Raw genomic sequence first — 27837 nt, forward strand, 5'->3', positions numbered from 1 at the left:
GTCAAGGCGACTCCTTCAGGGAGGCAGGAGATGGACTATCCCAGTCGCCTACTTGTCAATTTCTAATTTAGGTTTATTAGCTGAACTCAACTGGATCCAGAGGGAAATGGCTTCCATGATGTAGGACATGTGGGTCAGCTTCCTGCATCCAGGATAGGACCAGAATGAGTGAAAATGGAGGGGAGAAAAGGGTAGATGTCCAGCTTAAATCCTCCGAGAGGTAACTATTCAACATCTAGTCCAGCCCGGTCAGATTCAAGCCAAAGCCCACTTGGTCCCGCAGAACCCCTCGACAAGGAGTTGTTCACATCATTGGCAGGCATTGTTCCGGCCAGTTTGCTTTACTCAGGCTCATAGCATGCTTCCTGTTCTTCCCACTTTTAACTCCTGAAGGATCTTCCTGTTGACAGTTGGTGGCTCTTGTTTATCTCAGGTCACTTCTCTGGCTTTGAACTTCTGCTTTCCTCTGACCACAGTTCAGACTATCCGTAGGACTCTCTGCTTGCTCTCACAAGCAGGTGTCCTTGTTCTCGGTCACTTCCAGGAGTCCAGGTCTAGGGAGAGCTACGGTGGACTCGGCTTCAGTCTTTCCAACTAAACCTAGATGCCTTTCCTTTTGTTAGAGAGATGGGGCTCAGGGTGGCAACACTTTGTGAGCTCCCCGTGTACTGTTCAGAGGCACCCAGATCTCGATAGTTCTCACTGTTGAAACAGACATTGTTCTCGGAGCCACTTTGCCACGTGGAATATGAATCCATGGGTTACTCTCTATGCGAGGAAAGGAACCTCATTCTGTTCACTGTATGGCTAAGACCTAGTGACGGAGCTGACACATGGCAAATGATTGGCTGAAATCCAATTTCCTATAACGTAAAACTATAAATCCTGTAACTTCGGCTGCCCAAGGAACAAAGCACAAATCCATAAAAGCCCTGAGATAATATCCATTATATGGTTAAACTCAGCACACTGTTTCAAGCACTCAAACCAACTGGTACCTGGTGGCGCCTTCTAAACACCCAATACTCCTCTTCCAGGTATTTCCCTTGAGGAAGGAAACACAGGATCCAGCTGCGGCTGTGCTACAATAGCATCAGCAGCAGCATCGCTGTCTTAGATTTGGACTGAGACGGCCCCAAAGGGCCTTCTTTGGCTGCTGCTTTTATGACATTCAGGTATATTTGTTGAATGAATGAGTGAGTGGATGTCATTTGGCATACACAGAATGTTGGATCATTTGTGTTTGAATATCTGACACTGTCATCTAAGTCTTTCCCTCCAGCATCTGATAACACACACACACACACACACACACACACACATACACGACACATAGGATAACTCATAAAGCATTGCTACAAAATCAGAGAATTCTTAAAATAAAAATCTCAAAACATGAAGATATTGTTTCTTGGCATCATGCCCATCGAGGTACACACACTTCTGAAGACAGCACTTGCACCCCAGTATCCCTTCCCTGAAGAATATATACCACATCAACACAGCAGTTTGGACATCCTCCACAGGCTCAAATCGTGTTCCTTTCCAATGGTTTTGGAGATTAAGGAATAAAAACAAGTCTGAAGGGGCAAGATCAGTGATGCAGGGTGCATGAGGTAAGGGTTCCCAGTGAAATTCTCCTAGGAGAGACTTCCTGTGGTAGATACATAATCTGTCATCAACTTGAGACTATTAAGAGTGAAGGGGTGGAGTTTAACCTGTCAATCAGGTCGCATCTTGATGTCCTCATTTAGAGGCACTAAGGAGATAAATAGCTCACTGGAGGCAGGACACACACACTCCCTGTGAGACATTCTGTTTACAAGACACAGGAGCTATGCTAGAGCCCTGGAGCTGGAGGAAGCACCTGCCAACGCTGAGATGCTTCCACTGTCACTGGATTCACAAGACTTTCCACCCACTGGCCTGCGATCTTCCTGCATTTGGCGTCATGGCATGTGTTGCATGAGTCTGAAGAGGAATTTATAGATTGATATTGGAGATATGGGCTAATATCAGACTTAAGGACTTGATCTGGACTGAGCTGGGATGTTTTCTTAATATGCAATTACTCTTTATATAAAGCTCTTTCTTGTACACATTTGAGTGCCTATGAATTGTTTCTCTAGTCTACCTGGATGAACACACTTTGCTAACCTGCAAGAACGAGCAGATAACTGGCCATGATGAGAAAACAAATCCTCTGTGTAACCTTCCTGGCTTTTTTTTTTTGTACACCTATGTGGGTGGTACACCTGGGTAGGCCCCAATCTAGGGCAGGTGGGCTTAAGTCAGCTAATGGGGTCAACTAGCACCGTCAACCATGTCTTCCAGTGGAAGGCCCTAAAAAAGCCTGCACCGGGAGACCACCCCCTCTCTTGCAGCTGCTCCTCTGTGGTTCCGCGTGCCTGGGCCTTGGTCTCTCTCTTTCTCCCTCTCTAGCCTCAGGCTGCCACGTGGGTGCACAGTGCCATGAGGGTGCTTGTGCTCAGTTGCTGTAACACCTGAAACATCTATCCTTTCTAGAAAGCCGCTTGGATCACACACCAGGCTCTGGCATGAAGTCTTTCTTGTGCAAAGGCAATGACTGAGGCATTCCCCATCCAAGAATTCTAACATCCAAGGAACATTCTGGCCGCCCTTCTTCCATAATTCAATGTATAAACTAAAATTTAAACCATCTAATTTACAATAGCTTTAAAATAAGAAGCCTAAATCCCACTGTCACAGTCGGTTCTGACTCACTGTGACTCCACGGGACAGATTAGAACTGTCTCATTAGGCTTCTCAGATTGCAAATCTTTATGGAAGCAGAACGCCACATCTTTCTCCCACAGAGTGGCTGGTGGGTTTAAACTGCTGACCTTCTGGTTAGCAGTTACACATTAACTGTCATTCGACCAGGGCTCCTTAAAACATGGAAACACTTGTACAAATATGCAGAAACATGTACATGATCTTTATGCTGAAAACCAAAAGTGCTTAAGAAAGACACACAAAAAAATGACAGTAGATTGGGACAGTGGATTGGGAGAATCAGTATAATGCATTTGAAGATCAATCCCAAGTTGATCATAGGTTTAATGCAGCTCCAACAAACTCAGAAGAATTGTACTGTAGTTACAAACCGATGCTAACAGCAAGGCAAAGCACTAGAATAGCTAAAACACTTTGCAAGATCCAAGCACTTGTGTAAAACCACGGTAATGAAGATAAGAGGGCAAAGGTAATACAGAATGGGTACTAGAAGAAGGTAGTTCTACCTATCAGTTATGACCACATGGTCAATTGCAAAAGCGAGGTTTGTGATTGTCAGTTTATTTTCTTTATATGTGCTTATTGCACATCTTTCCTTTGTTCATATATGATGTATCAGATACAATTAGACTCAGTGCATTTTCATTTATGATAGATGTTTGATGTTAAGTATAAGTGTGGTGTTATTAATGTCTGGAAATTCTATGTGGCTAATTAACTGTGTACAGGTGCCAAGTTGGCAAGGGGTGAATTGTAATAGGTAGGTTTATTGTGCCGACCTGGCCAATAAGCATGTACGATTAATAAGGTTGCACTTTAATTGAAGGGCAAAGAGATTCTGTCTCTTGCTCTCTGATGATTGGACCAGTGTGTGTGCCTTAGCTAGTTCTCTGCCTCAACTTGCGAGCTACACTACCTGTGGGACACCCAACCCGTGGATCCTGTCGCTATAGTTTTAGTTCCTTCAAGACCTGCTTCGCCACACTGCTGGTGTGTACATTACTTGAGCTGTGGACTGTCAGACCCTGTCATCTGGCTGGCTGTTGGTGACCTGCCCTGCTGTTTTCTACCTGTGGCCGGACTGCCAGTACTGCTCCACAGAAGACTCAGCTGTCTGCTTCCTTGACTTGCACCCAGCAGCCCTCATGAGTTGAAGGACTGCCAGTGTATTAACTGTCTCATAGAAGTGGCTTGAACTGAGCCCTCTGTACTGCTCTGTGGACTAATTAGCTGTTTATTTCTTCATGTTGTATCTATCTATCTAAAATCATAAGTGTCCTGGTTTTGTTTCTCTAGAGAACCCTGTCTAACATGCTAACCAAGTGATAAACAGAGGAACGATGGAAATCAATAGAAACCCCATAAGTAAACCCACATAAATACACCCAAATGACTTTTTATAAAGCTGCAAAAGAATTCAATGGAGGAAAGATAATCTTTTCAACAGATGGTGTCAGAGAAATTAGGCATCAGTGTTCAAAAATAAATCTCAAATTATAACTTGAAAATTATATACAAATGCACTAAAAATGAATCATAGATTGGAAAACATTTAGGACAAAAACATAGGAGAAGATATTAGTAACCTGAGGTGCCCCCAAAGGCTCAGATAAAATACCAAAAACATGATCCACGAAAGAAGAGAACTGATGTAGGGTTGCCTGGGTTATGGTTAGGCGCATAAGGGACAGCTTTAGGATGACTGCATTGCTCTGTGTCCCGATGGCCTTGGTAGCCACAGGGAGTTACACACATGCTCAAATGCATACAACTATGCACTTGAAATCAACCATTACAAACTGCATGGACTTTTTTGTTGTTGCTGAGAATGTACATAGCAAAACATATATGAGCTCAACAGTATCTACACGTCCAATTTAGTAACGGCAATTATTCTTTGAGTTGAGCCGTGGGGTGGTGCCCATCTTCCTTTCCCGAGTCGGTCCTCCTTCATTAACTACCCCTTATCTAACCTCCTGGGTCTCCAAGATCAATCTGATCCCACAGAGCTAGTTCTTCAAGAGCATGAAGTTCATCACAGGTACTTGTGACTCGTTGAAGTAAACTATGGTTAGGTTTTGTGAAAGGCTCCAGGGGATGTTTGTGACAGTTAATGATTCTCTATGGACAATAGCTTCAAGAGGGCCATCAGCCTCCTTGGATCCAGTCAGTCTGGAGCCCTTGAGAATTTGAAATTCTATTCTGCAGTTTTCCTACTTCTGTAAATCTTTGAGCACAACAGTAGCCAGCACCATCCATTTCTCCCCAGCCACACACTCCACATCCTCCCAGGCATCTCCCTCTATTGCTTCAAGCAAATGAAGGCCTTTGTTGGGCGTTGGATGACCGCTTGTAAACTTTTCAGACTCCAAGCTCTACAGCAAAGCAATCAAGCAAGAGGAAGAACAGATGCACTAAAGGTGTTATTGGGCCAATTTACTAGGATGTCTCATAAAACCATGACCCTAAACCTCTAAACCAAGAAGTCAAATCCCAGGAGGCGGTTAGCTGCAAGTACATCCGTAACTTCAGTAACTGTTGTGGTTTTCATTGCTTATAAATAAGGCCAATTTCAAAAATACTGATAGGCACGTGTCACCTTCTTATCTCTAGGCTCCCCTCCGCCTTTGATACAGACCGAGCAGTTCCCTAGGTGGGAACTTGATCCAAGCAACGTTCCCTCATCTCCCCCAGCATTGCAACTCCCCGCCCCAGCGATGCCTTTCGCTCTCTATTGCACGTTTTGCTGCTTGTAATTATTTGACGACATGACTTTCTCCCTGGGACCGCAAGACGATCATGAAGGTGGAACTGTCGCCATGCATCTTGGTGCTTCCCGCAGTGCCAGCCCAGCACCGGTGCTCAGTACCCATCTGTGGAACCGAGAAATCCTGAGCATGTGATTCCCGGGAGCATAAACCCACAGGGACCAACAACGGAAGGAAAGGAGTTTGCTTGTGATTTATGAGACGCAGGCAGCACACATCCATGACCCGAGACGCATAATAAGCAAGAAGATGAACAAGAGGACTGAGTGGAGGCAACCAGTGTCTGAGAAGATGAACAAAGCTTATTAATGCCTAGTAATCACAGCGTGATATCAGAACCCTCTCGCCCAGCAACAACCTAGTTCTCTCACTGTGATAAAGTGCTTTGCCTTCCGCCTCAGACTTGAGCCACTTGGGGTCTGAATGGTTGCCTTGTAAAATTGATGGGCAGTAGCGCTCTCTTAGGTCAAGGAATTTCTGTTTGCATTAGCAAAAAGCCCTAGCTTGGCAGTTTCTAAGGACGTGCCACATCATAGGAGCATGACTTGAAATTGGACCAAACTGGAACGATGCTCATTTCTAATCCTGATTGTCCACCTGTTCACTTTCCTCCAAACCATCACCTCAAAATTCCAGCTCAGGTGTCTACAGGTGAGCAAGTCTTACTATTTTCATATTTAACAACAATTAAAAAGGGGAGAGGGAGCAACTTCCTGTCCCTTTCATCATCAGAGGAGGTTGGTCAAGATTAAAGGGGCTTTTCCTTCCAAACTGTCCTGAATGTTTCCCCATCTTAAAGGTCCCACTTGCTCATATGAAGTCTCGGGGTCTTTAAAGGCTCTTTTCTCAAGGAAGGTGGAAGACAACAGCAGCGAGGTCATCTGGGAGGTCAGAGTGTTCTGGGGAGGGGAGGGCTGGGGGTGAAGGTGACCTTTGTTTCTGAATCTTTGGATGCAGGCCAAGGTACTTTGTCCTCACATGCATGTTCTACAGCAGAAGAAATGTTCTCTTCCTGCGTGATGGTGGGTCGCTTACTGGTGTCCTAGTGGACCAGACATGGAGGCCACAGTGGAAGGCAGGGATGGCCTACACCAAGACCCAAGGATGCTGGAGGGCGGTGGCGGCTGCTGGTGGTGGTGGTGGTGGTGGTAGTTAACAAGATTACAATGATCAGAGGAACTTCAAGCAATGGGACAAAAGGGACCAAGGTTCAGGGGAACTAGTTTGCATTCCCCTGAGAGATTGTCAGTCATCAGTTGATAACTTCATTACTCAGCAGGGTGTCAGACTGGCACCCCTGTTTCAGTCCCAGTGTTTATTCAAATGGCCCTGCTTCTCCTTTCCTGCCTAATTACCATTCCTCAAGCCTGCTTATCTAAATGACCTTGCTTCCCTTTCGCAGCCTCCTGAATAAGGAACCCGGTTTAAGGGGCATTTTCACTAGTGAGGAGGAAGCTGCTACATTCTGGGTCCCTTCTGTGAAACTAAATCCCAACAGACCAGCTCTCAAATGGTTGCATTTTCACTGCTGGGTTCACAGCAGACTAACTCTTTGGCCCTCTCTATCAATTGTATTTCTTCTTTTTGGATCATCCTGCCTTTGATTTCACTCTCTTGCTGTATTACATTGGTCAAATTTTCGGTACTGTGTTGAATAAGAATGGTGTGATCAAATATCCTTGCTTTGTTCCAGATTTTCAGGGGAAAAGATTTAGTCTTTCACCACTAAGTATAATTTGGGCTGTAGGATTCTTGATATTTACATATGAATTACTTAATCTTGTTGTTGAGATTGTACACAGTAAAGCGCACACCAATTCAACAGTTTTTCCATGTAAAATTTACTGACACTGATTGTACGAGGGGGTACCCCACCAAAACCGGAATCGCACTGGGCGGAGCAGAGCTTTCGTAGTTCACAGCTTTCCCACTAGACAAGCATTGAGCAACTTGCTCTGAGTTAGTGCACCCAGTGGCGTTACCTGGGACACTTAATTTTTTCATAAAAGCAGTTTTGCTAGAACCTCATTTTTTTTGTGATGACTGATTTAAAAGGACAGCGTGCAACTGTGAATTTTGGTTTTCTGTTGGGAAAAAATGCCACAGAACCCGCTGCGATGTTGAACACAGCTTACAAGGACAGGACTATGAAAAAATGCAAGTGTACGCGTGGTTTCCTCATTTCAAAAAAGATGATAAACCTCGTTCTGGGTATCTGACAACTAACTCCCCGAACAGACGAAGCTGTCGACTGGCAGTGCATTTGAAGTCCATTCTACCAGGTCAGACTGTTAATCAAACTTTGTATTTAGAAGTTCTGAAAGGATTGCATAACAGTGTGGGACAAAAAAGGCCTAATTTGTGGCAGGTGGGGGACTGTTTTTGCCACCACGACAATGCACCTGCTCACGCAGCCATCTCAGTGCGCCAGCTTTTGGCCAAAAACAACATGCCTCTGTTGCCCCACATATCTTACTCACCTGACCTCATTCCATGAGGCTTCTTTTTGTTTCTGTGAATGAAGAGGGACATGAAAGGACAACGATTTGAAGACGTGGAAGAGATGAAAAAAAAAATGAGGGAGGTGCTGTCAGCCATCCGAACATGAATTTGAAAAATATTTCCAAGAATGGCATTGCAGATTTGACAAATGTGTTAAGTGTAATGGATTTAAAGATAAGGTTGTTTTGTTTAAAAAAATAGCTTTGGGGGAAAATCATTTTTGGGGGGTGGGGTATCCCTTCGTGTTCTTTGTTGCACGACTCTTCTCGCTTTCCCTTTTGACTTGTTCCTCCCGCATTAGCATAAATCCACTGCTCCGAAGGTTCCTATCTAATCTTTTGAGTTGCTGTTGGCAATTTGATCCCCCATTTATTGTTCTTAAGGAGTATCATGCTCAAGGCAGACATTTTTTAGCAGGTAAGTGAACTATTGTTTGGTTTTAGGAAGAGTTCAGCAGAGATCTTTGGTTTAAGGTTCCAAATGTGCAGGGTTTCCTTCCACCCTGGTTTGTAAGACATGCTGGTGACATATCATCTCGGTTCCTCTTGGTAACCAGTGGGTTGGTATAAACCCTGCAACTCGGCCTGTACCGCAAGGGTTTCCAGAGGGAGAATTGGTGTGGACCGCCTTACCCCACATGAGGTTACCGATGGGTATCATGAGTGTTAACCACCAAATGCTCAAGAAACCCAATCGGTGCCCACTGCAGCCAGAGCGAGGCTTCGTTAATGGAGTTCACCAAGTCAGGTGCTCAAACACAGAAGACAACATGGGCCCACACCCCCATGATGCGGTGTGTTCCTTAGTTCCCGAGTCCCCCACCCGGTCCACACTGTCCCGGATGTCCCCTACTTCCGTAATTTAGAGTTTCTCCATCTGAGGCAGGTTCCCTCCCTCCACCCCCTCTTGATTCATCCAATTCACACACTCTTCCCCAAGGTTGGAATGATGATCACATCAGCTATCAGATTGTGCTCTGGTGACTTAATAACATCTTGGCCTTTCGTACCTTTAAATGTGGAAGGTGGACCAGTCCCGGCTTTGTTTCTCACAGGTCCCAGGTTTTTGCACGATTTTCAGCTGTAGCAAATGAGTTGGGATGTGTTCCCTCCTCTCCCGCGTTCTGGAGGAGAGTGTGTAAAGTCATGGAGAATCTAGAATTCTCCAGTGAAAGCATCTGAGCTTAGCGGTTTCTTCCTCTGGGAATTCAAATGAGTCATTCAAGCTCCTTCACAGGTAGAGGGCTATGCAAATGATCTGGTTTATGTTGTTAATTGTGGAACACCTTCCTCTCTCTCTCTGTAATTGTCCCATTTCATCTAATCAGCAGTTCTCAACCTGTGGGTCGCCACCCCTTTGGGGGTCGAAAGACCCTTTCACAGGGGTCCCCCAATTCCTAACAGTAGCAAAATTATGGCGATGAAGTAGCAACGAAAATAATTTTATGGTGGGGGTCACCACCACCTGAAGAACTGTGTTAAAGGGTGGAAGCATTAGGAAGGTTGAGAACCACTGATCTACATGATCAAACTAACGTGTATGGAATTTTTCATAGTATTCCCTTGTTACTATTGCTTTTTCAGCTGTGGCGAAATAGAACAAAACACCGATTCAACAATTGCTACATGAAGAATTCAGTTCCGTTAATGATATTCATGTTGAGCAATGAGGATGGCCCTTGGTCTTTTGATGTGTGTAGGGGCCTGATATTTCCTGTTTCATTTGTGATATTGGTAATTGTGTCTTCTCTGTTCGTCTTTCTAGAGGCTTATCATTTTAATCTCCTCGAAGATCTACCTCTTTACTTCACTGGTTCTCTCTCTTCTGGTTTCAATGTCATTGACTTCTGCTCTCTAGTCCTTCCTCCAGGCTGATGGCGTCGGGCTGATTTTGCTGTTCTTTTTCGACATCTTGAGGTGAGAGAGTAGATTACGGATTCGAAACAGCCCCTCTTTGTAAGCCTCTGTGTTAACCTCTCAGCCTCACTTTAACGACACCACCAAATTTTGGCACGTTGCATTTTAATTTTAATTTAGTTCAACTGACTATTTTTATTTTGAGCGCTTGCTGATTTCCCTGTTATATTTGTCATTGATTTCTAGATTGATTCCATTGTGGTCTGGGAACGCTCTGCAGTTTCCTATCTTTTAAATTTCTTGAGGTTTGATTGATGTCCCAGGTTATGGTTTATTTTGGTGTATGTCCCATGGACAATTGAAGATGATGTATTCTGCTGTAGTTGAGTGGATTGGTCTATAAATGTTGTTTCAATATTGTTCACTGATAGTGTTGTGCTTGTCTATGTGTTTGGATTTCCTGTTTGTTTTAGCAGTGGTCGAGGGAGGGAGATTGATGTCTTCAGTTGTAGATTTATCCATTTTTCCTTTCAAGTTTTCAGCTTTTACTTCGCATTTTTGTAGCTAGATGTTTGCTGCATTGCTCTATATTCTAAGTAAATGTATCATTTTTCCATTATTTAATATCCTGTGTATCTCTGGTAATTTTATTTGCTCTGATGGCTACGTTGTCCCATCCTAAGGTAGCCATACCTGCTTTATTCTATCAATGACACATCTTTTCCATCATATTATTCTCAGTCTACCTACAGTATCTTGCTACCATTTGTCTGTCAGTTTATCATATCGTGGTTACTGTGATGCTGGAAGCTATGTCAATAGTATTTTAAATGCCTGCAAAGAAACTCACAGTAAATAGGCTTCAGCAGAGCTTTCAGACTAAGAACAGACTATGAAGGATAGGTTGTCTGCTTCTGAAGAGTTAGCTACAGAAAATCCTATGGATAACATTGACACGTTGTCAGCCACAGAAACCCCAATGAGCAGAATCAAAGCATTGTCAGTGAGAGTGCAGAGAGGTCAGCCCTGCAGGTTGGAAGGCATTCACAATATGACTTGGGAAGAAATGCATTCACCAAGTAGAGTTGACCTTAGTGCCACAGATGGAGTTAAGCCGTTGGGACCTCCATTTGCTGATGGATCATAACTCAAAATGAGAAGAAACAGTTGCAAATATCAATTAATAATTGGAATTCGGAATGTATGTAGTATGAATCTAGGAAAATCAGAAGTTGTCAAGAATGAAATGAAACACACAACAATCTATATATTGGATGTCAGTTAGCTGCAATAGACTGGCATTGGTCATTTTGACTCAGAAACTAATATGGTTTACTATGCTGAATGACACAATCAAGAGGAATAGCACTGTATTCATCTTCAAAAAGGACATCAAGATATATCTTGAAATACACTGCTCTCTGTGACAGGATAATATCTGTCCCCATAAAAGGAAATCCTGTCTACACACACACACACACACACACACACACACACACACACACACACACAAGTAGAATCCCGGTACTCCACCATATCAGTAATCAACGTAATCGGATTTCAACGCGAAATATTGATAACATTTTGCATTGGAGCTTGAACAAACCATTGGACTGCTACCCTATGCACATGATCTTTGTAAAAAGCAGTTTGTGTTTCGGTCACTTGGCATAGTTGGTATTGTTAAGACGTGTTGTTCAACCGTTTGCAGCTGTGTTCCAAGCGTTTTGCTATAATTTTCTTAGTTTTTGTGGATTTTTGTACTGTTTTTGGATAAAAAACATGGGTCCAAAGAAAGAGTTATTTTAAGAAAGAATCATCATAATAAGGAACTGGTTAACTGTTCGTGATATTATTGATGATAATTTAGTAAACCCTTTTACAAGGAAACGCCAACAGCAGACCAGGTTAGACAGATTTTTTTTTTTTTTAGAAAGCCAGCCTGATCCTAGTGAAAAAGGGCAAAGAAGGGAAAACTCCTGAAAAGCAGCTCCCAGTTGACTTGATGGAAGGGGACGCCTCTTCCAAACAATGATTCTCTCTCCATCCATCACCCACATCCGCGTCCGCGGATCCAGATCCTCGTCAATCTCAAGATATGGGCCATACTGTAGTTAAACGCTTTTTAAATGTTGTATTTCTTATTTAAATTACATTATTTAACTCTGAACTTATTTACTTTGAAGTGTCCGTGTAATATTTTGTATAAAAAGGCAAGGTTAGTGTAAAAACTTGGTGGTAGAGAACAGATTAATCCGTTTTCAGTTATTTCTCCCCCCCCAACCCCCCGCACAATTAAGGAGTTTATTAGATATGTTAGACCAGGTTGACCAGAGAAACGAATCCAGGGACACAGCCCACTACACTGCTACATCTCCTCATCACTAAAGCTAGTGATGGAGAAACTGAAGACTCCGACCATCATCTTCAGTCTGAGATTGATCCAACATGCAATCGAGATGCATCGATAATTATTGGCAATCGGAATGCAAAATTTTGAAACCAAGAGGAAGGAAGAGTAATGAGAAAATATGACGCTGGCGATAGACATGCAGCTGGCGATCACATGACAGAATTTTACAAGATCAAAGACTTCTTAATAACAGATACCCGTTTTCAACAACACAAATGGCCAATCTACACGTGGACTTCTCCAGATGGAATCCATTGAAATCAAATTGTCCATATCTGTGGAAGAGACCATGGAGAGGCTCAGTAGCAGCAGCTAAAACCAGGCTATGTAACACACCATCAACTGCTCATACGCAAGGTCAGGTTGAAGCCCAAGAAATAAGTGCACTAGTGACAAAATATCACCTTGATTATATCCCCCCCAACTTTCAAGGACATCTCAAGGACAGGTTTGATGCATAAAACATTCATGATAGAAGACCTGATGAGCTGTGGGAAGGCATCAAGAACATTGTGGTAGTTTCATAACCTGTCATCAATTTGAGATTTAAGAGTGAAGGGGTGGAGTTTAGCCTCTCAATAAGGTCACAGCTTGATGACCTCATTTGGAGGCACTAAAGGAGATTAATAGCTCACTGGAGGCAGGACGCAGACTCACTCCCTGGGAGGCATTGCAGCTGACAAGACACATGAAACTAAGCTGGTGTCCTGAGGAGCCACGTGGAGAGCCCTGCCAGCACTGAGATGCTTCCACCATCACTGGATGCACAAGACTTGCCACCCAATGGTCTGTGGTCTTTCTGCATTTGGCATCATTGCGTGTGTTTCATGAGTCTGAAGAGGATTTTAAAGATTGGTATCAGACTTATGGGCTAATACCAAACTTACGGACTTGATCTGGACTGGGCTGGGATGTTTTCTCAATATTTAATTGCTCTTCTTTATGAAGCACTTTCTTATACACATGAGTATCCATGAATTTGTTTCTCTAGTCTACCTGGACTAACACAAACATCATTCATAAAAATAATTATAATAAAAAAAGAACATCACTCATGAAGCAAAAGGTCATTCAAAAGGCAGGAAAGAGAGAAAAGATCAAAGTGGATGTCAGAAAAGACTCTGAAACTTGCTCTTAACCATAGAGTAGTTAAGGCAAGTGAAAGAAATGATGAAGTCGAAGAGCTAAACAGAAAATTTCAAAGGTCAACTCAAGAAGACAAAGTAAAATGTTTTAATGAAATGTTCAAAGACCTAGAATAAGAAAACGAAAAAAGGAAGGACACACTCAGCATATCTCAATCTGAAAGAACTGAAAAGAAAAGTCAAGCTTTGAGTTGCAATATTGGAATATTATATGGGAAAAATATTGAATTGATGTAGGAAGTATCGAAAGAAGATGGAAAGAATACACAGAATAAATGCACTGACAAGAACTACCGGCCAAATGGAGAGCCCCTCATAGAGGGGTTTAGGAGAGGAGATGGGTTAATTAGGGTGCGAGGTAGTACCGATGAAGAACACAGCTTTCCCCCAGATCCTGGATGCTTCCTCCCCCCAACTACCATGATCCGAATTCTACCTTGCAGGGCTGGATAGGACAGAGGCTGTACACTGGTACATATGAGGGTTGGAGGTACAGGGAATCCAGGGTGGATGATACCTTCAGGACCAAGGGTGTGAGGGACGATGCTGGGAGAGTGGAGGGTGAGTGGGTTGGAAAGGGGGAACTGATTACAAGGATCCACATGTGACCTCCTCACTGGGAGAGGGACAGCAGAGAAGGGGGGAAGGGAGACTCCGGATAGGGCAAGATATGACAAAATAACGATGTATAAATTACCAAGAGCACATGAGGGAGCGGGGAATGGGGAGGGAGGGGAAAAAAAAAGAGGACCTGATGCAAGGGGCTTAAGTGGAGAGCAAATGCCTTGAGAATGATTGGGGCAGGGAATGTATGGATGTGCTTTGTACAATAGATGTATGTATATGTATGGATTGTGGTAAGAGTTGTATGAGTCCCTAACAAAATGTAAAAGAAGAAAAGAGAAAAAAAATGATTAGGGCAAAGACTGTACAGACGTGCTTTATACAATTGATGTATGTATATGTATGAACTGTGAAAAGAATTGTATGAGCCCCAATAAATTGTTTAAAAAATAATAATAAAAAAAATTTAAAAAAAAGAACTACCGGCCAGTCCATCATTTCGGTAGGTTGCATATAAGCAAGAACCAATGGTGCTGAAGGAAGACATCAAAGCGGCGCTAAAGGCATTCGCCTAGAACAAGGTTTCAGGAAGTTGACAGAATACCGGTTGAAATGTCTCAACAAGCTGACGAAGTCGCGAAAGCACGTACTCATCTAGGCCGGGAACTTTGGAAGACAGCTACTTGGCTGACTGGAAAAGACCCGTGTTTGTACCCATTCCAAAGAAAGACGCCCCAACAGAATGCACAAATTATACAACAATATCCCTAATATCACACGCAAGTAAAATTTTGCCGAAAATTATCCAACAGTCGTTGTAGTACACTGATAGGGAGCTGACAGAGATTTCAGGGCAGGTTCAGGCCAGGAGAGGACATGGAACAAAGGGTAGCAGCATTGCTGATGGTAGATGCATCTTGACAGACAGCAGAGGACATCTGAAAGGTGGTTAAATGTGTTTCGTTGACCAGGAGAAGGCATTCAGTTTTGTGGATCATAACAAACTACAGGTAATCTTGAGAGGAGTGTGGATTCCAGAGCACTGCATGCATCGTGCTCATGTACAGCCTGTGCACGAATTAAGAGGCAGTTGTACAGACAGAACAAGGGGTGCTCACGGTTTCAATTCAGGAAAAAGGTGTGTGCCTGGGCTGCGTCTCATCACCACATGTGCTCAATGTGTGTGCTGAGCAAAGTGTCCGAGAAGTAGGATCATCTGGAGAAGAAGGAGGTGTCAGGATCAGAGGAAGGCTTATTGCCTACTTATTACCTACGTTACGCAGGTGGCACAGCCGTGCTCGCTGAAAGTGAGGAGGACCAGAAGCGTCTGCTGATGACGATCAATGATAGCAGCCTTCAGCATGGATCACAAGTCAATGTCAAGAAAACAAAAATCTTAACGCCCGAAGCAATAGGTAAATATCAGGATAGCCAGAGGAAAGACTGCCGTTGTGAAGGATTTCATCTGCTTGCAGCCACAAGCATACTCATAGAAGCAACAGTCAGAGACCAGACGTCTAATTACAGTAAGTAAATCTGCTGCATACGATCTTCTAAAGCAAAAATGTTACTTTGAACACTAAGGTGTGCCTGACTCACCCCATGGTCTTTCAACTGCCTCTTATGCACACCGAAAAGGGAAGACTGAAGAAAAACCGATGCATTCGAACTAGGATGTTGGCAAAGAATACCGTAAGGCCCACGGACGGTCAAAAGAACGAACAGATGTGTCTTGGAAGAAGCAAAGCCAGAATGCTCCTTAGACGGAAGGAGGATGAGACTCTGTCTCACGTGCTTTGGTCATGTTCTCAGGTGAGACCCGTCCCTGGAGATGGAGAGAGGGGCCCTAGACGAGACGGAGTGACCCAGTGGCCGCGACAAAGGCTCCAACAAAAGCACCTCTGTGACAATGGTGCACAACCAGGCAGTGTTTTCCTCTGTTGCAGAAAGACTTGAAGGCCCCCAACAACAACAACAACAACAACAACATCTTATAGACAGAATACAGCTCAATCATTTTTTAGGACATTCTGCCAAACTGTGTCTTTGAATTGGTATATTTCAACATTGATATTGAATATAATTGATATAATGTTATATTTAATGTCCTTATTAATAGAGCAGGATTTCAGACTGACATTTTATTTTTTGCTTTTTATTTGTTCTCTTAGATTTTCATTTTTATGTTCACTTCCCTGTCTTCCTGTGGCACTCTGGAGAGATCTTTGGAATTCCGTTTGGATTTGTCCGTATTGTTTTGTACAATAGCCCTTCATATAGCTTTGTTTAACCGTCCTCTATGTGTCGCATTTTGCATACATTACTTGCCACAGTCTTCTGGGGTACACATGTCAGCAGTTAAAGTACAATGGCCACATTCCATACTCTGTGTCCACTTGCCCATTCTCTGAAGTGTTTCCTAGAGAGGATTTTGGTTCTTTGCCTGGTGCAGTGAGTGGCTCAGGCCTTTACTCCTGAAGGAGCTGGGTCAGAAGCAGTCAGATTGGAAGTGGGTTTCTCAAGCTTTCCGTTGAATTTAATTAGAAGGCAAGGTAGTACTAAAAGACATACTAATTAATCTACGATGTTTCACATGTATTCACATGTATTACTTCCAGTTGGAATTATCAATCTGATTTCCCCTTGCTAATCATGATCAATCACGCCAGCAATACGACAACTCATTCATTTCCCTGCTGATCCAGAGTCACGAAGAGCCCAACGTGTCTGGTGGGCATTCTTAACTTCCAGTTCTACTCTACCTGTGAGTCAGAGGCAACTTGATGGCAGTGGGTGAGGGAGTGATCCCAATTTGGATATTTTAAATTTCATTTAAAAATCTCATTGCTCTACTTAGAAATTCCAATATTCTATTACATAGTAATGGTGTGAACAAACACCCTTGTCCTGTTTGAAAATGTTTCAGTGCCCAGAGTGGGTTTAATCTTACTTCAGGTTTTTTTTTCTCTTAATCCTCAAATATCATGTTGTTTCCTGTGAAAGTGCTTTCAAAATTAATAAAGGAATCAAGCCATCACCCACAGGGTACTGCTAATTGCCCTCACCACCAGGCAATTATCTCAAGAACACATGAAACTGCCCCATCTCCGCTCTGCCCCTTTCCCGCTCTTAAAGGGTGATGTCCCCAAAGGAGATCCTGATGAAGGGTGCAAATGGGGTGACAGGGACCTTCATGTCGGCCTTTTTCTGGCATTAACTCAAGAAGTCAATGCCTATTATTCCGTTCTGCAACCCTTCCTTGCCGACTGTGAGCTGACTGTGTGCCGGGCATGCTCCCAGGTACTAGGAGAAGGGAAAATATTACATCTACTCCATCTTCTCTTCCCTTCCCCTCTCAGAGATTGCAGTTTGTATCAGCAGACTTTGTAAAATGAACCAAAAGGACATCAGCTAGCATTTGGCCAGAGAAAGAGGTAAGTGCAGGAAGCAGAGGTCTCCACATCCCCAGTATTTCCAGTGTTTAACCAGGTCACTAATGGGGCTGGGACAGGCAAGGGGAGGGGCCTTTGTCAGGCCATCTGTGTGATTTCCTGTAGAACTGGAGTGCTGATGTCCCCTTCCTGGTGTCCTGGGGTGTCTGTCATTCTGTGACGCTTGGGAGCTTGGATCCACATTACGGAAACCTCATGATGGAATGTGTCTACAGTCTGGATAAGTCACTCAGCAAATAGTTTGGCATTTAAAATGGTGAGATGACAAGTTTTTACCAAGCCCTGCTTTCTTCTCCCACTTTTATCTCCTAGGGCCAAATTTTGCCCCAAGAGTGTAACTTCCACCAAATTCTTCTAATTTTCTTATTTGTTTCAAGTTTTTTCTTCTCCTGCCTGGAATCAAATCTGCCTCCTGCCAGGTCATAGAGGAACCGGAAGAACAAATGTTCAGGCTGGTATGGACAAGAATCCCTGGAGTGGAGCTTGGCATGCTCTGGGCAGCCCTCTGTTTTTTCGGCCCCCGGGATCCCACTTCCTAGCCGGTCCTTGACTTAGCTGTTAACTAGAGCGACAACAAAGTGCCACGGGGCAAGACATGGGCAATGTTCGTTCATACACACTACCACGCTTGAACTCCATCGTGCCCACTGGTGGCATCAATGTGACATTTTGTGTTCCTCACAGGGGACCAGACACACGTGAGCTTATGCTGATAGCTTCTGGACGGGAAGGACAACTGCTGGCCTGAGTGTCAGATCTTTGTGGAGGAAATGGATTAAGCTCAGGCTCTGAGACAGCCGAGATGAGCAGGCCCTCTTGTTGCAGGGCACAAAAGCCCCCTGCTGTATACCCCCCCCCCCAGTTTCCTCTGGCACCCCTTCATGCTCTACCCCTGGCTGCGGACCTGGAGAGAGGGTATTCTTGGAGCAATTCTTCAGCACAGTACTATGAAGGATGGCTTCTGCTGTATCTCCTCTCAGATACACCTGAACTTGACATTAACCTTCAGGAAAGGCAGGGACGTTTTCAAAGGCAAAGAAAGGGCGTTCCAAATGTTGGACTTTTAAGAGAGCGACAGGTCGGGTTGGCAAGTGTGCAGAGTAGGAAGAGACGCTTCGGGGTGCCCCTCCCCCTGAAAGGCAGCATCTGGTCCTCCTACTTTCGTAGCAGCATCATTCAAGGAATGCAGGAGTGCACCTGAAGCACTCCAGCCATAGACCAGTGAGAGCACACAGCGTTACAGGGACGCCGCCAGCAAGCCTGATGCAGCCCACACAGCTGATTGAGTTTAACTTCCTGCAGAGATGGGGAGACTTAGCTCCAATACTACCTCCTCTGAGAAGTCTTCCCCAAACCAGCTGAATTAGGTACCCCATCTTTTAAATCCCCGAATTCCTACTTGTCAACACGTAGCCCACACCCACGCACTTACTGACCGGAGTGCACGCAAACACCTGCTTCAGTTGTTAGGGAAGGGGCTGCTTAAGGGTGAAGGGCAAGCAGAACTGATATTGGGGTCTCCAGTGCCTGGGGCATGATACGCACTCAAGAAATGCCTCTGAAGAGGACTTCGGGCTGGTCTGTATAGACAATAGAAGCCCAGGTGGTGGGGGTCCTGTGGGAGACGTGTTGAGCTGTTAACAGCCACCATGCCAGTGCAAACCCCCCAGTCATTCCTCAGGTGGAGGATGAGGCATGTGCCCCCATACAGGTGTTCCCTCTCAGAAACATTATATAGAGTTGCTATCAGTCAGAGGCGACTTGATGGCAGTGGTCTTGGCTTTGGGGGGTGGGGGGGGGTGTCTAGACAGCACCATGGGAACCGAGCCTGAAATTCTACCACTTGCTTTGAGTTGTCAAGTTAGTCAAGGTGCACTTTCCAAAATTCGGTTTCATGGGAAGAGGCTTGGCATGGTGGTTCAGGCTGGGTTGGCTTTGGTGGGGAGCGCACTAGCAGTAGAGAGAGTGCGGCATGTCAGCACCCCAGTGAGGCAGATGGACAGGGATGAGCCTCAGCCATTTGTCACTGGAAGTCTGTCGCTGACACTGGATTTCTGTGTCATCCGTAGCTCCTTTATTAAATATCAAAAAATGAAAGCGTGCCTTTCCAGCACAGCAGACACTGTGACAGTATTACCCGACACCTCAACATTTGCCGAATCCCTTATCTCAGGACAATTCCATCCACCCGTTGGGTTCGCTCCCTGCAGCCCTAACAGGCGCCAAGTGGAGTGGAGGAGGCAGCGCTCACAGACTGGATCTCTGCAACGCAGACACCTGCCACGAGATTACATGGGGCAGGCTCTTGCCCTGCTCACCCTGGCCTGGGTTTGGAAGTGCAGTCGAGCCCCATTGGAGAACCCTCCCCTCTCCCCCTGCTCTGTGGGAGGCTCTGGCACTGTGACCAGCTCAGGCTCATGGAGCCATGGCTGTGGGTATGCGGGGGTCACACACAGGATGTGTGGCCCAAGCCAGGCAGCCCTCGAGTGTCTGAATTGAGGGGCAGGGATGCCCCTGTTGCTGAGCTGCCTTGGGCCTCTATCAAAGGCAAGGAGGACGAGCTGGACATGGTCTAGGGCATGACCAGGGATGTCTGACATAGGAGGACATGATCTTGTGTCCCGTGCATGACAGGAGGTGTTTGCAGTTAACTATTTGCTGCACGGTCTGGCGCTATAAACGAGCTACCACCCACACACGGTGAGAAAAGGAAGGCAGAGCAGTAGAATGCAGGAAAGAGGGAAAAACCCCACCTCCCCCACTTGACAGGTTCAAGCAGCCTCAGCCAGCTGCCTGCAAAGCCGGGACAGTCCCCTGCAAACACCCTGTTTACAGGTTTTGGGTCGCCATGGTGGTAAGCACCCAGCCCAAGCGGAGGGAGCTGAAGCCTTGTCCACAGCACGAAGGCAGACAGAGTGATGTACACAGGACCGTCCCCGTGGCTGCATGGCTCAATTACTGTTCCTAGGGCTGAGCCACATGGGGGGAGCAGCCAGGGGGAGCAGGAGAACTGTGGGGGCAGTGAAGCAGATGTAATCTTTGTGACAGTGACAATTTAAGGAACCCTAGGCGACCAGCTTGTTGGGGTGTTTCTAAAACTTCTAGGGGTGGTGAATCAGCGGAGCGGTCATGCGGAAAACTCCCTTTCTCTTCAGTGCACAGCCATTCCATGCAGAGGCGAAGGCCTGTTTTTGCTGGTGGCAGTGGTTGTAAATTGTTCCTTGTGAAACCTCTCATTCCCAACAGGCTGGGGTTCCATCAGCTTGGGAGAAGATGCTTGGTTTTGTTTTGTTGTTGTTTTTTTTCAGGAAGGAGCTGTGGTTTGCAAATGCAGGGGACCAAACGGTTGGGTCCTGTCATTCACTTTGGGGATGTGGAGCCCAAGCGGGTCAAATTTCTTAGAGCATTGTCAGACAGAGAAGGGGTTCTCTCTGGCCAGACCTCAGCGCTAAGGGGAGCTTCCCACTTGGCCCTGTGCGCGCTGTGCATTGTGGGGCAGCATCAGGAATGCTAAGACAATCCCAAGGTGGCCCCACATCTCCGGCCCATACAGCCTTCCTGGGGGCTTATCTCTGACCTGGCTTTCCCACCTTGGGCCTCAGCACCAGGCAACTGTGCCACCAACCCCCAAGGATCCCTGCCCGTGTCAGCTGGGTGGAAAGTATAGATTCAAACTGCTCAAGTAGATTCCACAGACCAAGTGATCATCCATCTCTACCCCCAGACAAGCCCGCCCACCTCCATCAATGCTCCAAGGGGGAAAAGGGTTCAAGACACCGTCATCCTGGCTGCTGCTGGTGTGACAGCCCAGCCGCAGGTCTGCAGTTTGGGGAGCTGAGATTGGAGATGGGGCTGTGCATGAATGAGCCTACTGGCTGCCAGCTTCCTTACTTATTTTCACCCAGCAGCTTGGCAGCACTGAGTGTTTTCTAGAGTGAATGTGGTCTGACGGCAGATCTCGCCGACAGGATGGCCTGCCTGAGGGTGCCAGCTCCAGACAGCAGAATGGGGCAAAGTGTCCGCTCAGCAGCGCTGCAGCAGCACAGCCTCGCTCTGAGCCATCCGCAAGTTCCTCTGCTTTTGACTCTCTTCTCCACCTCTTTCCAAGGAGGGCAGGGAGGTGCCAGCCCCCCAGAAATTCTAGCCACACTCCAGGGTCCTGGCCCAGGTTGCTGTCTCCTACACAAAGGAGAAGTAGCTGTTCCCAGATGTGTGACAAACTCCCTGGAAGTCCCTTTCAGAAAATTGGGAGGTGCAATCATTTATTTTTGGTTGAGAGAATGATGGCCCGAATGCAGACTGGCACCAAGAGATTTACCTGCTGTCCAATTTCCATCATTAGGAGCCTGCATAATTGTGGAGAGACCATCCTGGTGGGGGTGGGGGCAGGGGCAGGGGAGAGTCTGGCCCAGCACCGAGTGAGGTGATCGATCAATAGGCTGGGAAGAGTCATTTGATAAAGGGAGAGGTGTGGGATTGGATTCAGAAATAGGGTGACCAGACTCTCTGGTCTGTCTGGGGCAGTCCTGGTCTAGGTCTGCCAGCCAAGTTCCACTTCAAACAGTGCTCCTTTTCACTCACCACCAAGCACACATCTGGATGATAGGTTTGGTGGTGCCCCGATGGGGAGCCACTGCTGAAATTAACCCAGAGAGTGGCCTGGCAGACTCGGGTCTCTGAGAAGGTAGATGCTGCAGTGCCGGAGAGACACAGGAGGTCAAGGATCTGACTGACTCACACTCAGGAATATGGAGAATGGTCCCCGAAGGATACATGGATGCAAATATGTCCATGTGTAGAAGCGAGTGTTTTCTTTTGGATGGCATACTAGAATAGGGTGGGTCCCAAACCTAATCCCTTCTGAATAACACCTTCAATAACAAGCAGAGTAGCTATAGAGATGCACACACCAGGGGGACACAAATGCCAGGGGAGGGCCCAGGAGGAGTGGCACTCCACAGAAATGGGGGAGATGCTCACCTTTGGGGTTGTGGCCTCTAAGCCTTTTAGAAAATAAATCTCTGGTTTCCAAAGTTCTCCCCGCCCCCCCAGCACAAAGCCCCCCAAACAATGAAGGCTATTCGAAGTCAGAGACTGCACACAAGAGGGTCTTCGAGGTCATGGAATCTGCTCTGCTCTTTCACCCCGCTGAAAGACAGGCACACACGGTGGGCTCTTCCACCTGATTGGCAGATGCCGGGTGCTTTTGTCTGGGACAAAGAGGAAAGGATGGCCAAAAGGTGCGCAGGGATTCATGGCCAAAACCCAAACCGGAAACAGCAACGTGTGCATCGGCTTCCGCACCAGGAAGAGTCATAGACGGTGCTGATAGGGGGTGAGGAGTTGAGAAGAGGGCCCAGAGGGGGGCAGAGTCGGGCCAACGTGGACCGGCTGAGCCTGCTTGGATGTGTGACTGGATTAAACTGAGACCTGGCTTCACCGTCCGTCCGTCCAGCCGCTCCTCCCTCGGGAGAAAGACAGGCCTTTCTGTGCCATAAAGAGTACCAGCCTGAGACACTCCCGGGGCAGCTCTGCCCTGTCCTGAAGAGTCGGTAGGAGTCCGCATGGACTCTCGGCGGTGGACTGGAATCACCACGGAGTGGTGTGCTGGGCAGAGTCCCGGGAAAAGCTCACGCCGACTCCCAGAAGAGATTAACCGGCAAGCGGGACTAGGAGTGCTCCAACAACCTGTAGGTAAAGCTGGGGCTTGAGAGCCTTTGGAGCCCCAAACACCATGATGCAAGGGGTATGGTGGTTCAAAGGGGTGGCAGATACTGAAAGGCAAGCACTAGAGCAGGTGGCTAGTCCTGGGGAACCTTTTCTCCAGCCCCTGACAGAGCATGGGGGGGGGGGGATGAAAAACTGTCAGTCAGAAACCTGGGTTTGGCAGACGGAAAAACTGAGTCACAGAGAAAATGACTTCCTCCTATCTTACAGCACAATCAGCAAACGGGGCGTGATTAAGCAGCCAGGCCAGACACAATAACAGTACGCGGTCTGTTGCCGCCGCCCCCTCCCTCTCCTCCCAGGAGGGCTAGCGGGTGGTGAACCTGATCCTGGTCGGGAGGCGCATTGGTCTTGCTCACTAGGGAGCTGTGCTCAGTCGGGAGCTGCTTTCCTTTCTCTACCCAGCTCTGCGCACTGTCCGATGAGGGCACCGGCGCTGCCATCTCCCCAAAGCCTCCTCCTCTGGTGGAGCGCTTCCAGGGGTCAGTGACGTGGCTCAGCCAGTGGCACCCCGAGGCCTTCTCTGGGGCCAGCGTATGCAACACCCTCATGGACTGGGACAAGGCCTTTCTCTCCAAGTCTCTGACGAGGGGGTGCGGGTGGGGCGGAAGGCAAGCCGAACATCATTTTACAAAACACCGCCTCTGACCCAGATCTGTGCCTTTTCCCTCCGATCGCTCCTCAACCAGTGAAGTACAATGACATCCGTGAAGGGGTTGCAGCTAAGCTGCAGGGGAGGTAGTTCAGGGGAGCACGTCCTGCAGGCGGACGGCAGTCCAAGGGCCTGCTATCACCTTGAACTTGGTCTTCCCACATAGCCCAAGCCTGCAAGCCAATGTCACATGCACTCGGTGCTTTCCAATGTGTGGCATCAAACAACAGCAACAACAACAAACCCCAATCTTCTGAAAAAAAATCATCAGGTGGTTTCAGTCTACCTACAGCGAGCATACTTTTTTGGTTCAGTGAAACTTCTTTGATGGTGAATGTTCAAATACCTGCCAGTACTGCGATAGCACCCACAGACATCACCCTTGGTTGCCGCAGTCACACATCCACAGACGCCAACGGGGGAGACATGAAATACCAAATGCCTCCGAAGATTATGTCCCAGGCTGCCTGATGCTCTTCCCTCCAAAGCCCGGCGATCAGCTTCCAACCACACACCGTGGGAAAGAAAGCCCGCTAGAGCCAGGGAGGGGAGAACACGTGAGGGCAGGTGGTGGCTTTGAGTTGCCAACCTGTCTTCCTCCCTGCTCCCTCTAGGCTCGGGGAAACTCGGCCAGAGAGTGGTCATGGTTTGCCAAGCAGTGTGCGCCCAAAGTCTGAGAGAGGGTCCAGCCCTGTCCTCTCTCGTGCCCACCGAGTCCTGGAGGGTGAGTGGCACGGCCACACAGTGAACATGGAGACAACGGCAGGCCGAGGCGACGAAGGGAACGTAGGGGCGAGTCAGAGAGAAGGCGAACAAGGACCAGGCAAGGATCAGCAGGCGGCAAGAGACAACACCGGAAAGACTGGAAGGAAGGCCCAAGGTCCAGTGGCCCCTGACACTTTCGGGAATGCCAGGAGATGCAGAGGCCAGGGGCTGGGGCCCAGGAGCTGCTCCAAGCCCACAGAGAACCAGGCTGCACTTTGGAAAACCTCCAAAGACCGAGCTAAGTCCAATGCTCTTGTGGTGGAACCTACGCCACTCACAGTCAGTGCCCGACACCTCGGAGTCTGGTCAACCAGGGCTCCCAAACCCAACATCTGGTATCTTCACTTCTTTCGTGTAAAAATTAACATCGCGTCACTGAAAGCCCCCAAAAAAGACAGACTGAAAATATCACCTCAGGCAAATGAGCTGAAAAAGCATCCCTTCGAGTGACACCCGATTTCTCCCCCACTTCTTTCTAAAGGCAGAGGACACCTGGTTTGGGCCTAGGTGAAGCAGTGTCATGCCTGGTGTGTGCCGTTTCCTGAGGGTGTAGAACCGGAATGGCATCATGGAAATCTGTGCGCCTCGTGGCCAGTCTGAGCACAGTGTCTTGGTGGGGAAGGACATGGCAGGGCCGGTGGGAAAGCACAGGACACTCCTGTCACATGCTGGTCTCTAATTTGACCACTTTCCGTGGTCAAAGGACATGTTTTCATCCATTCCCAGTAGGCGGCTTGCCAGGGGTCTTGGTGACGTGGGTTATGCATTGGGCTGCTCACCATAAGGTCAGCAGTCGTGGTGACACTGGGAGGGGAGAGGGAGGGTGGGTTGGAAAGAGGGAACTGATTACAAGGATCTACATGTGACCTCCTCCCTGGGGGCCGGGCAACAGAAAAGTGGGTGGAGGGAGACATCGGACAGGGCAAGATATGACAAAATAATAATTTATAAATTACCAAGGGCTCATGAGGGAGGGGAAAAATGAGGACCTGATGCCAAGGGCTTAAGTGGAGAGCAAATGTTTTGAGAATGATGAGGGCAATGAATGTACAAATGTGCTTACACAATGGATGGATGGATGGATTGTGATCAGAGTTGTATGAGCCCCCAATAAAACGATTAAAAAGAAAAAAAAGGTCAGCAGTTCAAAACCACCAACTGCTCCTCAGGAGAGAGATGAGGCTCTCTGCTCTCATAACGAGGTACAGCCCCAGAAACACACAGTGGAAGCCCTACTGTGCCTCGTGGGGCCGCTCTGAGGCGGAATGGGCCTGCTGCCAAGTCTTTTCCACACTCTTGGATCACCTAAAGTGATTATTCCACTTTGATGTGGATGACTCCACACCTCTGCCCTTTTGTCCTTTGGAAGGGAAACAACACAATGGTTATTACAGTGGGGAAGGGGAGGGAGGCTGCTTTCTGCCTTCCACTGGCGAGCAAGCCGACATCGCACAAGGCGCCTACTGCATGGCTCGTGCGGACAGCCTAGTGTGTGTGGCATTCCCATGGCGACAAAAGTGAGGATGTGGCAGACACGGGACGTACGGAGTCCTTTGTCTTAATTAGAAAGTACAGTGGGAGACATGGAATTTGGCCAAGCCTCATAAATCTGCAGAGGGAGAGAAACCTCACGGTTCTGTCAGGTAAGTTTAACTAGAACCAACGGGCTCTCTGGAGAATTGACTAGATTCCCTGCTAGTGGTTGACACCCACTCTCCTGTCACTTGCCTGTGCGCCGAGAAAGCAGTGTGCTCATTAACCGGCAGCCCTCCTCCCCGCCGATGACAAGCACATCCCCCAGGAGCACAACATTCAGAGATGATAAATTTACTCCTGCTTGTGAAAATGAAACTCTCCTCAGGGCGATGAAAATGCTATGAGCCTTTAAGGAAATAAGTACTTTATCTGGTAACCTACCTTCATTAACAGAGCCTGGTCCTCTCGATCCGGGCAGCTCTTCACTGCCAGGGAGAACTGCTCTAACGTAACTGAAAGGGAAGAAAGAAAAATGGTGAGCTCCCCGCCTGTGGGCACTTCCAGCGTGACCGAACAGTGTTGTCAGAGCAGACATTTCTATCCGGTGTGCTGCCCAGCCGTCCTTGCCGAGTTTCCCTCTCAAGTCCCCACCATCATCTGTGCGGCACAAACCCGCCTGTCAGTTGGTGGGACTGTGGTGTTGCTCTCACGGTGGACGTTGCGCCACCGGTCTTTCAACTATCAGACGGGTGACCCGGGGTGGGTACGTTGAAGCAGAGCTTCCAGACTCGGGCAGGCTGGGAAGAAAGGGCCAAGGAGGTGCCTCTGAACATCAGCCAGGAGAACCCCAATGGATGGCCACAGCGCATGATCCAGTCTCGTGCTTTCAGAAGAGCCCCCCAGGTGGGGAGGCACTCAAAACGCACAGCGGTTGAAACCATGGACGTGAGCGGTCTGATGACCCTGTAGACAACGGGGGACCAGGCAGCTTTGCTTCTGCTCCACGTGGGGCCGGCACACGTCGGGGGAGCAGACTCCAAGGCAACTAGGGCCGACACGTTCAAAACAAACACAAACACCCAAAGCCAACCTTGGGACGCGGACTGGCATGAAGGTGGATGTGTACATTTCTTGGTGGCTTCCCCTCAGCTGAGGTTTGCACAACGTCCCAAACAGGAGGGAAGCAGACAATGACCTGGGCCGGCCCTCCCGGCTGTGTGCCGCTGGCTGACTCCCTGGCAAGGCAAGGTGGCAAGGAATATCCCAAGGCCAATATTCCACTCAGCTTTCCCTCCTCCGCTTTTCAATTGGGGGCGGGGATTGTGGGAATGAAAGCATTGTGTGACCCTTTCCTTGGGTGCTGTTGCCAATTCAAGAGACGGGCTACTTGAGGAGGAAGAGGCGCGGCTCCAGACAAGCACGGACACCCCAAGACTTCTCTGAGATGGCACGGGTTTCCCTGCTCAATGAGGCCTCTTCTCAATACAGGAGCCACGACGCTCCATGATCTGACAGGGCCCCGGCCATGGGCTTTTCACCCGTGAGAAGCCAAGCTCTCCAGCTGTCTAGTTAAGTTCTCCTGGGTGGGGACTTCACACCTTTTTGACACACAGATCTCTATCACGAGTCGCTTTGGGGTGACAGCGGGGTGACGTGAGGGAGATGCACAGGGAAAATGACCCGCTTCAAGTAGAAAACAGTCATTGGAGAGGAAATATATATATATATATATATATATATATAAAATATATGCCTATCCA

General features: G+C 47.4%; 1 protein-coding gene across 1 annotated transcript in view; it reads right to left on the reverse strand.

Moving 5' to 3' along the window:
• Window positions 1-27837, reverse strand: part of ACOXL (acyl-CoA oxidase like) — a 360344-nt gene that overhangs the window by 35213 nt on the left and 297294 nt on the right. The window contains exon 16 of the mRNA XM_075562669.1: window positions 26519-26589. Coding sequence (XP_075418784.1) covers window positions 26519-26589 — 71 coding nt within the window. The remainder of the gene's footprint in view (window positions 1-26518; window positions 26590-27837) is intronic.

Source organism: Tenrec ecaudatus, chromosome 11 (genome assembly GCF_050624435.1).
Source record: "Tenrec ecaudatus isolate mTenEca1 chromosome 11, mTenEca1.hap1, whole genome shotgun sequence".
NCBI classification, from domain to species: Eukaryota; Metazoa; Chordata; class Mammalia; order Afrosoricida; family Tenrecidae; genus Tenrec; species Tenrec ecaudatus.